This window comes from Dendrobium catenatum, unplaced genomic scaffold (genome assembly GCF_001605985.2).
Source record: "Dendrobium catenatum unplaced genomic scaffold, ASM160598v2 fragScaff_scaffold_379, whole genome shotgun sequence".
In the NCBI taxonomy this organism is placed as follows: Eukaryota; Viridiplantae; Streptophyta; class Magnoliopsida; order Asparagales; family Orchidaceae; genus Dendrobium; species Dendrobium catenatum.
This window is the reverse complement of record NW_021318841.1, coordinates 501,065-515,646: the sequence shown is the minus strand read 5'-3', so window position 1 is coordinate 515,646 and position 14,582 is coordinate 501,065. Positions and strand designations below refer to the sequence as shown.

The following is a 14,582-nucleotide window of genomic DNA, read 5'->3' as shown; positions in this document are numbered from 1 at the left end:
CTATAACATCAAAACATAAGTCATGAAAATAGATTTGCAACATGGTGATAATGTTTTGAATGGTGAAAGTAGGAAAGGAGTCTCTATGGCTTGGGATATTCTGATAGATGGTGGAAAATTCCTCAAACCATTGTTAAGAGGGAAAGTGGTAGATGGAAGGAGAATTAATGTTCTAAAAGACATATGGGTGTTAGATAAATGCTTGTGTACTTGTCTAACATTTGCTGATTGTGTGGGATTGGAAGATATAATGCTTCATCAATTCATTTCAACAAATGGCAGTTGGAATGTGGAGGAGCATCAACAATTTTTTCATGTGGATCTTATTTCATTGATCTTGAAAGTTCCTATCAATTATCCATTGAATCTGACCATGTGGAAGTTATATACCATCATACAGGGAGATCTATTGCTGCTCTTTCTTATGAAAAGTCATTAAACCGTTGTTCTAAGGAGGGAGATTTTGGATATTCAAAGTGGTTAAGGAAGCTGAAATTGAATCCTTGGGTGGAATTATTTGGTGGAAGATGAGTAAGTTTGCAATCCCAACAAATGAGTTTCTTAAACATAGTAAACTGAGCCATAATGACCTATGTGCAAGAGGGTGTCAAGATGTGCAGAATTATGCTCATATTGCAGTTCATTGTAAATTCTTGATTGAGGTTTTTTTTTGAAGCTACAAGAATGGGGTTTTAACATTCCTACATTTCAATCATTGGAAGTGCTTGCGAGAACTTAAAAGTCTTTCAATTTGTTCTTCTAATATGGTGAAGATGTATTGTACTACAGTGTTTCTATCTTGGAAAAACATAAATGAAGTTGTACACGGAAAGGCTAATCTTCTGAGCTCAGTAGTTGCAGCAAATGTTTTATCTACAGCCATGATACTTTCATATCCAATACTAAATAGCTAGGGTGTTAATCTCCTTAGGGAGTTTAAAAAAGTTTGACACCCTCCACCACTAAGTTGGATTAAAATCAATGTGGATGCATCTCTTTTGGAATCGAGCCTTGCTGGAATTGGAGGTGTATTTATAGATCATAAAGAAAGATTATTACTTGCTTTTGGGGAAAAAAGAATTCATTGAGACGTGGCACAACTTGAGATGGCGGCTATTTTGGCTATAAGGAAATTCATTCAAAGTTGGATCATAGATAACAAAGGAGTAATAATTGAAGGTGATAACTTCAACATCATCAAGTTTATTCAAGACTGTTTGAGTAAAACAAAGTGGCAAAACAACACTTGGAGCATAAAGGATTTATTATTTTTAATTGATTTAATAAGGTGATCTTCCACCATGTTCATAAAGAGTGTAAAAAAGTAGCCTATCTTTATGCTACTTTGACTTTAGAGGATAGTTTCCTTTTTGATAGTTTTTATTTTAGTAGCATTACTTCTTCTTTATCTACTTTGTTAAAGAAGAAATGTGAGCCTTTTTTAGCTTGTAATTATTCTTTTATTAATGCATTTTATAATTCTGTAAAAAAAAAAAGACAAAAAGAACAAAAGAAATAAAAAAAACTAAATCCACAAATCGCCTAGAAAAACAGCAAAAAGGGATCAAAAAAACCAAATAGACATTGAAAAAAACTAGAAACACACAACTCTCCTTGGCCTATTAGTTGAGAGCTTTGGCTTCCAACTAAGAGGTTCAGGGTTCGAGTCTATGTGTATACGTTGTGTGTGTGAGTTTGACTTAGGGGCTGTTTGGTTGTCTGAATTAGGAGGGTAAAGTAAAACAAGTACAGGTATTTACTAATTTCGATTGTTTGGTTAATTTTGAGCGAAGCGAAAGTAATACCTCGGAAGTAATAGTGGGGTATTAGGGAAAGCATTTTACGCGACTTTGAAACCCGCTCAATTTGAGCGGGTTAGAAATTCTTTGGGGCTGTTGGGCGATGATTTCGCCGAAGCTGACATATATTTACCCTTCTTCTCCGTTCTTCCTTGCTCTCTTCTCCATTCCTGCGATTGCGCTGACGTCCCGCATCGTCGCTTCTGCAGGTTCTACAAAGCCTCCGCATCCATTTCCCTCAGACCTCTTCCCACCAGATCCCGCGCCCTCTCTTACGGAATCTCTTATCCTGTTCGAAAATATGGGATCTCTCCTGGGATCTCAACTGTGCGGGCTTCGGCTACCTCAACCGCCGCCCCACTCCGACGACGGTGAAAATATGAATATACATGGAGAGCTTCATCGAACACCAAGACACCTGCAGTGCAAGCCGCCGCCGGTCCGAACCATGCACTCCTCAACAAATAACTTCACTCTCCCGACCGATTTACAGCTGGAACCCTTCCGCCGACACGCCACCATCGGCGCCGCCACCTCCTTACCCAAAACCACCATTTTTCTCACCGCCCTCTTGCCGGAACTTCGAACTCCAACTTCTCGCTCCTCCGTCCACCGCGCTCGACCTCTCCATCGGCCCACCGGTGCCGGTAAATGAAAAGCCGGCGAGGCAGCAAGTGGAGATGGCGGAGAGAGAGCTCGCCGCAGCTCGGAGAATCATTGTTGTTGTACCTTATTTATTCGCAGACGGTGAAAAGCAGCCCGGACGCGCCAAAGCTAACGAAGGAGAAATTGGAGAAGATGGAATCGATGACTAAGAATGAGGTCATAATGGCAGTGACACTCCTAGTTATATAAAACGAGCATATACATAAGATCGCTGGCAGTATCTGTAGTGATGTCGTGACCGAAGCATGAGATGATTTCGGTGAGTATGGCCTCTTCGCGCTGAAGAAGGGAGGCAGAGGAGAGTGGGGCAGATTTGACGGCATGTATGTTCGGAGACGGGTAGCTCCGGCGGCGAAAGGCCAGGTGGACGGCACTGTAGCTTCCTCGACCGATAGCGAGCCTCTCACCCAATCCATCTTGTATGCTTTTCTTATTAGGAAATTAAGAAGCAGAGATACTTAGCTATGTTTAGGAATCTTACGGTCACAGAACGAACTGGTTATGAGAGTTTACTGATCCAATTATATATAAAAGGTAAATCTCTCACCTCCTTGAAAAAAGGATGTAAAAAAAATGGTTCCTCTTTTTTTTTAGAAAAAATTCTAATTACTAAAATAAAAAATTTATATTTTCACAAAATTAAAATTAAAATTTCTCTCAATTACAAATATTATATCATATAATTTCAAAAAAATGTATAACTCCTTTTATAAATATACTAGTTATAATGACAAAAAAAATATTAAAAATGAACTGCTTTTACTTTACTCTAGATATATCTAACCAAATAAGGAAAACATTTATCCTGCGTTTACTTTACAGACAACCAAACAGCCTTAAAATATTTGAAATGCACTACATTTATTTTACACTGCATTTAATTTACATTGCGTTTACTTTGCAGACAAGAGGCGGCATCGTGGCGGCAAGAAGGATCGCTGGCAGCGTTACTTTGACTGACGTTACAAGCACGAGGCGAGCTCCGGCGACGCCATGGCAAATCTGATTCCCAGTTCTCAGCCATGGGTGGAAAAATAGTACCAATCTCTTCCTTCCCCTTTTATACCTTTTTGCTTCTATCGCTTCCTTTGGTGTCTAAACTTGTTCACGTTATTATCTTCCCATCCTCGCCACGCCGCAGCCGGCCGAAGCAAGTGAAGGACGTAGCCCACCAGGAAGAGGTTGTTCGCGTTCTTGCCAACACCCTCGAGACCGCCAACGTGAAGAACTATCTTCGATTCTCCTTTTCCTAGACTTCCGCTCTTTTGACATCTACTTTTTTTCGCATGATTCGGACATTACCTTTTAGTTTCAATGTTATTTCGCAGTGTCCTCATATGCTCTTCTATGGACCTCCTGGGACGGGTAAAACCACAACGGCTCTAGCCATTGCACACCAGCTATTTGGGTAAGAGCACCATGAAACTAAACATTCATGGACAAATTTATCTTTTGATATAATTATCAGAAACCTTATTAACGGGAAAGCGTTTGAAGTAGTATTGAATTTAGTTTCCTTGGTGCATTGATTAGCTGTTTATTTACCGTCGTATAAAAAATGGAAATTTGCAACAGTTACACTGATTAACTTCACAATTCTTCCCTTACATATCACCATTCTCTTCAAATGAATTGACGCATTGTTCCTGGTTGTTTGCTGAAGACACAATCTGTATTTGGTATCTGCTATTCTAATAGGTGGAGGTGCTATTTACAATTTTGTATTATTTTGTATTTGGGTCATGTTACAAAATGCTACTTACATATGATGCAATTTCTATCCGAGTGATTTGAGCTTATTTTCTTGAAGGCTTTAAGATCACTGTAATGATGAATAAACTAAAATCTGTTCACCTAGGAAGAACTTTAAATTAGCTGCAGAATATTTTTGGAATCCTTATGTTTTAATCCTTCGACCAAGTATTAGTCATGCTGACTTAGCCTAGAGTGTTAGCAAATCATAAGGAAAGGGTTGATCTTATGGGAGGGACATTTTCCTTTATCATGACCATTGAAATGCCTATTTTTTGCTGTTTCCATATAAAATAAGATGCTTTGAAATTGATCAACTTCTAAAATGATGCGAGGTTTAGCGACGTTGAACTCTTCATTTGCTAATGAGATTTGATTTATTTGGGATTTGTAGTTTATTGATCCAAGCCCTCTACCTTTCCATCGACATGCCATTCACACTTCCTACAGCTCATATAGTTGCTTGACATTGTTATTGTTTAAATTACAAGCTAAAATAATGCTATTCCATATTGGGGAGGGAGGTATAAAGCGAAATTAGGGCTTTAGCAATACAATATAAATAGGAAATTTCTCACCTAAGAAAACAACACTAACCAAAATATTCACCACAAAAAGGAATACCTCCAAATTTCATTCAAGCAACAATTGTCTATTCAGGTTTTGTGATGCACATATGTATAGTTTTACATTGAATTAAAAGTAGAAAATAACATCAACTTGTAGGGAAAGGGGGTTGGGGTTCAGTCATGCCAAGTAGAAATTACTATTTTAGAATTGTGCAGGTTTTCTTGGGATTTCCTTGGAAAGAAGTTGCATCCATGGGTTTAACATGTCCATCTTGTATTGAAAATTGTGAAGTAATTGATGATAATCTCATGCTTGATGATGCTCTCTTATTTGCAATTTTGTGTCCGGTCTATGCACTTGATGTAGCTGCTTTATATGAACTCCACCAATCAATGGATACAATTTTCCTACAAAGTAGAAGCAATGTAGTTATCCATAAGATCTTGTGCAAGCTTCTCTAAGGCATCACTAGTTATCCAACTATCTTCAGAAGGATGATAATTCTTCCATTTGTCTTGGAACCTATGTAAACCCATAAGATACATAAGAGAATTCTTTCTTTAATTTTTTTAAATCCAATCTTTCATGCATGAATCCTACTATCATATGTTGGTAAGGTCTAGATAGACTATTTAAATGATATGCTTATGGGCGAGTCAAAAGTGAAACCAATGAAAATTAGTTCTCCATTTTTCTTTTGATTAGGTAAAAGTTCAACCTTAAATTTAGGTTTGTGTGGAGTTGGCTAGGAGGATTTGTCAAGTGGCTTGACAGGGTGATATTGGATATATGACATATATTTTTTATTATTATAGGTGGAATACATGCTAAAGATTTTTGTTTTCCAATCCCTAGAGACATGCTTAGTGATATATAAACATTTCATGATATCTAAATGAGTTTCATCATCATGTTGAATTTTATATCAAATAATGGTGTGGCATTAATTAGAGTCTAAAGGTTTTCGCTTGAGTAGATATAAAACTGAATATATGGAGTGTAATTTTAGTAACAATAGACCTAGTGAGGGAATTGTGACTTTGGGCGAACAAATCATTAATAAGAGTACACATTTTAGATATCTTGGTTTTATTGTTCAGAGTGATGGTGAAATAGATGGGGATATTATCAGCAAAATTCAAGTTGGATGGTTGAAGTGGGGGAATGCATCGGGCTTATTGTGCGATAGAAAAGTCCCCCTCAAACTTAAGGGAAAATTCTATAAGATGGTGGTGAGACCTGCAATGTTTTATGGTGCCGAATGTCGGCCATTAAAAGAGGAGCCTAATACTAAGTTAAGTGTTGCATAGATGAGGATGCTTAGGTGGATGAGTGGCTTGACCCTTAGAGATAGGACACGAAATGAGCATATACGTGAAAAGGTTGGAGTAGCTCCAATGGATGATAAGATTAGAGGGAGTCGCCTTAGATGGTTTGGTCACATTAAAAGGAGTCCTTCCGATGACACAGTTAGGAAAGTTGAGGTACTAGATTCAACTTATGTTAAGGAAGGTAGGGGTAGACCTAAAAAGACTTGGTTAGAAAATATTAGAAATGATATTTTTTTATTAGATTTAAATGAGAATTTGACTTTTAACCGGACACAATAGCGAAAAAAAGATTCATGTAGCCGACCCCACATAGTGGGACAAAGGCTTGATGTTGTTGTTGTTGTTGTAATGGTGTGACATTAATTACTCATGCTAAATCATCTATGCCAAGGTTTTCGTTTCTTTGAGAAATAAAACTTGTGCTTTGTACAATTTTGCATGTGTTCCTTATTGTGACATTTAAGATAAACAATTTCTCACGTATTTTGGTTATTGTTGTTAGTATGAGCCCCTTAGGGTCTAGAACACTAGAAGATGTAGAGGTTGGTCTAGTAATATATTTCTAAATTGTAGAAGATGTGGAAGATACTCTAGATTTGGAACTAAGCTTTAATTTCTTTTATTTTTTAAAAATTAAGCATAATAAAAGGCATCTGCATGGGTTTGTCAGTCATGTAATTCAAACCCATTCATAATTTCTAACTTGAGCTACTAACAAATTTATAAGCGATTTGTTAGTCATTATTAATCTAATTTTTTATGGCTATTAGATATTAAATTGTTTAAGTATTCGACTACTTGCATACTGTCTTGATTTAAGGTTAATAATTATCTATAAATTTTTTTATCATGGTATTTGGATAATTTTATTTTGTAACATTTTTTACATCTCCAATTAGGTTATTATTTTCTCATCACGTCAGTATTCTTTATTTAAAATATTATCATCCTTCTTTTATCAGATTAAGAATTCATTAATTTATGTTAGCCAATCTAAAAATTCATTAGGTTCATTTACGTTATCAATGATTTTGGCTTTAATATTAATTTGGATGCAATGATCATGATAAACTCTAATATGATTATTTTCCCTAATATCCTTTTTAAAATTTAATGAAGCATTTGCTTCATCCAAAAAAAAAAAAAGTCTTTTGACTGGGACTCTCTTATTGAGGTTTTCTAGGGTTATCACGCAATTCATGTTCTACATGGGCAACAGCTTTGTTTTGAATCCTAAGAATTGGTTAATGCATTTGATTTCTCATCTCTTCCATCATGCTATACATGAGTTGCGCTTTAGTATTAATGTCATTAAATCTAGATTGTATGCCTTTCATCACTTTGTTAATGCCTTCAAATTGATCATATATGACGATCAAGTACCAAAATATGTAACGCAGAATGAAATTAATTTCTTTTAAAAGATGCTTAGTAATGAATGTTTAGGGATTAATGTCAAATGATTATGTAGTATCTAGTATGTAAAGAAAAAAGAGGGTCTTATGCATTTTTTAATAACAAATTTATTTTTACTAATAAATCAAATGAACAACCAGAAAAAGCACTTTCAGTTATTTTAAATCACCATTGAGTTGTTTTGGGCTGAATTTCAAGTAAGTATGGGTATCCTAGATTTGTGCTAGGTATTGACCATAACTTGCATATGTAGTTCACTTGACCATGCAAATTTTATAGGATTTTTACACAGCATGCAACAAATCTTTTTTTTTAAGACTGATTACCACAATGAGATATTGATAACAAAGGAAAGTGAAAATGTTACATAATTCTGGATAGTAGATCACTTAACTTGGATTCTTGGTTAATGTTGTTATTGCCTTGTTATAGTGTTCTTGATGCTGCAGACTTTTTAAGCTTTGATTCCAATATGATGTGAAGTGGTTGGGTAGGATTTTTAAAGTTGGAGTGGTGGAGTTTGCTTGTTATAATATGAAGGAGAAGTGGATGTAGATTGGGCTGACTAAGATTAGCATTTGTGTGGATGCGTAGGGTTGGCTGAGAGTAGCAGGCCATGATGGTTTTTTAGTTGTTGAAGTTTGGGGGTTTATGAGCTTGGTTTGGTGGGATTTTGGGGTTATAGTTCAGGCTTGTGGAGTGGTTTGATGAGGAGAAAGGCTAGGTGATGATTTAGGCTTATGTAGGTCAAGGAGAGTGGGGGAGGTTGATTGATGGAGTTTTTATGATTTGGAGGGTAGGTGATTGATAGGAGTTAGCTATATGGTTGGAATGTGAAGGAGCCAGATGCAGCCGAGAAGATGGTTTCCTTTAGAGTTTAAGCCAGTTATAGTTTAGGAGAGACAAAGGGGGTTCATTACTCAGGCTTGAATGGAGAATGCAGAAGTGAGCGAGATGTTGTGTGGGATTAGGGCTTTAGCAAACCAAATAACGTAGAATTTTCTCACCTAAGAAAACAACATAAGGGGAAGGCCACCATACTGGTCACCAGGGGAAGTTCATCATACTGGTCACCACAAGTAGTACCTCCAAATTTTATTTAAGCAATAATTGTCTCTGTAGATTACATGAAACATATATTTATAGTATTACAATAAAGCAAGTGTAGAAAATAGCCTGTTGTCATGTTTCTTTGTAAAGAGAAGGTTAGCTATGCATACATGGAACATTCTTTTGGATTTTGGAAGATTTTCTTGGGATTGCCTTAGAAATTATGGTCAACCATAGCTTTAATGCAACCATCTTGAAGTATTTTTTTATGATCGTTATGCTTGATGATGAGATCTTTTTTATGATATTTTGATTGTTATGCATATTTTAATGCAAATCTGCATCATGATGTTTCCCATTGAATGTATGAACATTATTTTTAAACTTTATTGCAGTCATTTTGTTATTGTAGAGAATCCTAACCTACCTAATTTTATTTAAGTTTCATCAATCATTTAATTTTTCATTGGCACAATTATTATGTCTAAGTTTGGTTGACATGATGATGCAATCTTATTCTTTAATGACATATCTAATGCATGATATTGTAGGTCTTGTTTTTCCTAATTTAATTCTAGGATGGGATGCACAAGAACATACATATAAAAATTCAAAGTCCATTGATTCATTGTTTGAAAAAACTATATCTTTTGTTGTAAATTAGAATATACAAAAAAACTCAAGGCAAACATATTTTAAAGAGCGTCCACAATTGAAATTATGCAAAAAAAAAAAAAAAAATCTATGATCATAATAAAATAAAGCAACAAATTGGATTCAAACTGCAATAACAACAAATCCCACTATGTGGGGTCGGCTACATAAATCATTTTTCTTCGCTATATAGGATTCATACTACAAGAAGAAAATTAAATTGTTGTAGACTTATCCAAATCTATCACACATGCAAAATCAAGAACAAGAATATAAGTCACCAGAGAAGATTCAAAATCCCTTGCCCAAGGAGAAAGCTTTCCCTTAGAAACTGCAACATTTCAAGTGTATGTTTTCATAAGGATATACATGCTTGCTATGCTCATATGTTTATTTGCATGAAAATGAAAAACATCTGTAGTACATGTAAAGAAAAGAGCATGAGATTCATTTATAAGTTCTAATATTGCATAGAAAAGACTATATATTTGCATCAATTGTCCATGAACTAATATAAGGGAATATGAGTCATAAGGATATTATAACGAGCATAAAAGGAAAATGCCATTTCATGTATTTGCATGAAATAAGAATTTTCTAAATTTAAAAGAATATCTATTTCACCTACCTCAACTTGTACACAGCTTACGGTAGTCCAATCAAACCTTTCCCTCAACACGTTCAATATCTAAAAGAGACATACAAAATGCGTAAGTATAACTAGTCCCCACACAATTTTCTAAAGCCTTGATCTAAGATAATAAAGAGTTCAACCTAATATCATGTTTATGTTTTCAATTCAAACCCTTTCCACCATTTCATGACTTCTCTAATTCCCATTATCTCACAAATAGGATTTAGTCATAAATCTTTGGTTTTATACATGCAAACATCCTTCCTACAACCAAATATTAATTAAAACATTAATAATTTTCGGATTATTTTAAATAAAAAATTAGAAAAACTTATATTTTATGAAAAAGCCCTACATTAGTCTCTAAAATCTTTCCAAAAGCCAATTAGAACTATAAGGATAAAAAATTCCTTAATTAGGGAAAAACCTTAAATTCTGAAACTTAAAAATTTCATCAATCTTGTATTATTTTTTAATTAGAGACTCCCTTATGTCATTAAGAACTATTCTTGTGAAGGCATCTCCAAAGAAAATCCATTATGAGTCAAACCCTAATTTCTAAAATTCACATTTTTCAAGAAAACAACTCATATTAGGGTTTAAAAACACCCCTTAACCCTCCCTAAACTTATCTCAAAGAAATCTCTCATTTCGTCAAAACCCTAATTTTTTCTCTTAGAGAAAACTCAAGGAAAATAAGAGAAAATTCAAGGAAACATCTTACCTTAGCCTTCCTCAAAAGTTCTCTACAATTTCCTCCATGAATCGCCGCCGGAAACCGCCGCCCAAAGCTCCTGTCGCCGCTCCTACCCGCGCCCGCGCCCTTCTTCTCCTTCTCCGCTTGGTTCGGCCGCAAGGAATGAAATGGGGACCGAAATATTTTGGTCCCCTAATAAGAGTGAGATCCTCTTATTAAAAGCACAATGACCTCAAAGCCCTTAAACATCTTCTCATTTCAAATGGCATCAAGGGCAAAGTTGTCATTTAGAACTTTCTGGGAATTTTAACTCCCAAAATACTTAAAATTCGATATGGGTTCTATACATCATTTCGCTCAGAATTTTGCGCTCTATTTTATAAAATTTAATGTGTCGAATTCCGACGACTTCAAAAATTTCACTTAAAACGCGTCGCGATGCATCGAAAAGCGTGCGAAGTCTAAAACGACATTTGGCAGGTTTTATAGGAGCTTCCTTGAATTTTTCCAAGTTTTTCCTGCTTTTTCTGGCCTTAGTTTTCCCCTCCCCAAAATCCTTTTGCCGCTGGCCTCCTTGGGCCGCCCAAGCCGCCAGCCACCACCACTCAAAGCCCCTTCCAAGCAGCCGGCCTCCTTCCCCATTTTTCCCCTCTCCACACTTCTACTCGCCGGCCCCCTCTTGGGATCTTGAATTTGAAATTCAAATTTCCTAGGAGGCATTAATAACTTTCCTAAAATAAATCCTAGATTTTAGGCTATGTTTAAAATTGCGCAACGAGAGGCGCGCCTTTGTGCAATTCTTCCCAAAGGCGCCTCAAGGCGCACGCAATTTGGAGCCTGGAAGAGGCGTACGCCTCACCCTGTGTGAGGCGCGCCTCAATTGCGCAATAATGGGTGAGGCGTACGCCTCACCCGTTGGCCCCACCCTACTTAAAATGACTCCTTTTTTTTCCCTTAACCCGTTCGGCCCAGGCATTTTCCGATAAACTCCGCCCGCAAGCCCCAGTTTGCGAAACAGAGCCCCTCCCTCATGGTCGGCCACCCTTCCCGCCGCCTCTCCCGTCGGTGCCGCCTCTCTCCGGCGAACTTGAAGTGTCCGGCCGCCTTGTAGGAGAAGTCTACAAACGATTTTAGGTATTTTTTTTAGTTTTTGGTTAGATTTTTGAAGTGAAAGAAATTCTAGGGTTTTAGATTTTTTGAATTATTTTGTGTGATTTTCGATTGTTTCATTAGGGATCATGGTTAGAGGCAAGGAAAAGGCGTCTTCATCATTGCGTAGGGACCCTTCTTGGAAATATAGCGTACAAGTTGAGAGAAGAGCTATGTTTATTTGAAATGTAATTTTTGCGATAAAGTGGTGAGGGAGCTGTTGGCTGCATGAAGGAACACCTATCATGCTCGCACAAAAACGTAGCACCCTGTGCAAATGTGCCGGAAAAGGTGGAGGAAATTATTGCTTATATGAAGAAAAGTACCACGGCTAAACACTTGCAACAGGAGCAATTTGATGATAGGGTCGAATATGGCGCTTATTTTGGGAGCGAGAGTGAAAAGGGCTCTTCCTCCACCATACATAATAGAGGTGCACGGGGTCCTATGGATCAGTATATGACTAATCCAGAAGAGGATAGAGGACAAACACAAATGATGCCTGCGGCCGGTACTAGAGAGTGTCAACGTCAGGTTTGCATGGATATTGAGAGGTTTTTTTTTGAAAATGCCATACCTTTTAATGTTGCTACATCGCCTGCCTACTTAAGTATGTTGCGGTCTGTAAGATTGTATGGAAGAGGGTTGAAGGCACCTTTCATGTATGAGTTGCGAATATGGATTTTAAAAGAGGAGCTGTAGAACACAGAGCGGAGCATTCAGGAGATTAAAAGGACATGGATTGAGACTTGTGTGACCATTATGTCAGATGGATGGTCTGACATGAAGAGTAGGAGCTTGATTAACATCCTTGTCAACAATCCCTATGGCATGGTGTTCTTACGATCAGTTGAAGATTAAGATGAGGTGAAAAATGCTACATTCATTTTCAATTTATTTGATGGGGTTATTGAGGAGATTGGGGAGCAATTGGTTGTCCAGGTAAGAGTGTTGGGCCTCACTTGTTCTTCTTCTGGGTGTGAGCGAAACTGGAGTATATATAGTTAAGTGGAAACAAAGAGAAGAAATTGGCTATCTACACTCAGAATGAACTCCCTCGTATATATAATGCACAACAAGAGGTTAATAGATAGGAGGTTGAGGAATAAGGGTTGAAGGATGATGAGGAGCCGTTGGTGTGTGATGATGTGTCATCTGATAATGAGTGGTTCATAGATGATGAGACAGATTTGCCATTATCAGACTTACAGCTAGAAGATTTAAATGTGGATGTCTTGAGGGGCGAAGCAGATGAAGTAGGCACATCTACTAGTACCACACCACACACATCCACTAGCTCTGCAGCACAACAATCAAGTAAATGTATTCCAAAACTTTTTATATGCTATCGCAGTATATTTATATCAAGTGAGCAATTAACATGCTAATGATCTTTTCTCTTATTGAACATGGAAGAAAAAAGTGAGTCATATTGAAGATGATGATGACATGGCATTCATAGATATAATTGGAGAAGAAGATTCACTTGAAGACCCATTTAGTGATGGGATATGATTGCATTTTGTATGTTTTTTGTACTTTGGAGTTTTGTTGAACTAATATTTTGTGATTTTGTACTTTGGGATATGATTTTATTGCATCTACTTTCTTTCTTTCCACTATTTTCATATATCATTTAGATGTTTTTATTGTAAGATACAATATTGCTATTATTTTCCTGCTAAAACCCTTAATTTTTCATTTACGCAATTCTGTGTCCATGAGGCTTACGCCTCAGACCGCCTCGCCTCACGGACGAAAACCGCCTCGAGGCTTAATTATGCAATTTTAAACCTTGATTTTAGGCAATCGTCATAATTGAATTTCAATTCCAATTTGAAATTCAAAAGTTGCCAATTGCTTACACTTAAATTAGGAAACTTTCCTTTTGTTCAAATCTGAAATTACTTCAGATTTTCTTAAAATCTCTTAATTAAACATGTGGGCCCCACCTAATTAAAACCTATTCCCCTCCCTCTTCTTCAATTTGGCCGGCCCCTCTATGAGCCCTCTCTCTCTCTCTCTCTCTCTCTCTCTCCCAAATTAACTCCTAATCCCCACTAAATCAGCCCCAAATCCCTCCTCATATGGCCGACCACCCCTCTATTATTTCTCTATCCAATTGCCACCTAATCACCACTTAATACCTCTTTAATGCCTTTCCCTCTTAGATTTTAATTTCAAATTTCAAATCTGAATTTGAAATTAAATCTTTCCTTCATTCTTATTAAAAATCTGAAAATAAACTTCAGATTTATTCCTTCCACAAAAGAGCCTCACCCTCTCCCCTCTCTCCCTCCCAAACCGTAGCCACGTCTGCTCCCGAGCCCACGGCCCAACCTTTCCCCTCTCCACCCCTCTTCTCTCTTTGGTCTTCCTTCTCGTGCTCCCTCATCCCCATGCTCATAGTGCATGGCCGATCCTGAGGTCGACCACGATTTTGCATACAACGAGCAAGGGGAGATCGACATTTTCCTCTCCCCTTTCTACGAACCGGATTGGGAGTACGACGTCACCTTTGAACGCTACGTCAACCAGATCGTGTATTGCCTTGCCGGAACCATTGAGCTTCAACGACCAAGGACCCATGGTCCCTCATTGGACGCTCCGTGCCGCCTCCATCTTTGGCTACCTTCCCAACAACGACGTTCCTCGGCTCGTCCTTCCAGTGGTCACTTCATTTCTAGTGTGGAAGATCTTCCTCCGCTCAACCTAGATCCGTAGAGATAGAGTAGATCCTCAAGGTGAACATCTCGTTATTAAATTTTGGATTTGTGTTACAAGCTTTTACATTACTTCGCCTTTGTATTTGATTGAGAGTGTCTTGGTTATTTCTTCACGCATTTCATTGTCTAAGCAAGTGG

At 37.3% G+C, this 14,582-nt stretch overlaps 1 protein-coding gene across 1 annotated transcript in view; it reads left to right on the top strand.

The window, feature by feature from the left end:
- Positions 1-3,366: 3,366 nt before the first annotated feature.
- LOC110093745 (replication factor C subunit 2) overlaps positions 3,367-14,582 on the top strand; it is a 38,580-nt gene continuing 27,364 nt past the window's right edge. Inside the window, exons 1-3 of the mRNA XM_020818723.2 lie at positions 3,367-3,502; positions 3,607-3,685; positions 3,794-3,873. Coding sequence (XP_020674382.1) covers positions 3,459-3,502; positions 3,607-3,685; positions 3,794-3,873 — 203 coding nt within the window. The 5' untranslated portion in view covers positions 3,367-3,458. The remainder of the gene's footprint in view (positions 3,503-3,606; positions 3,686-3,793; positions 3,874-14,582) is intronic.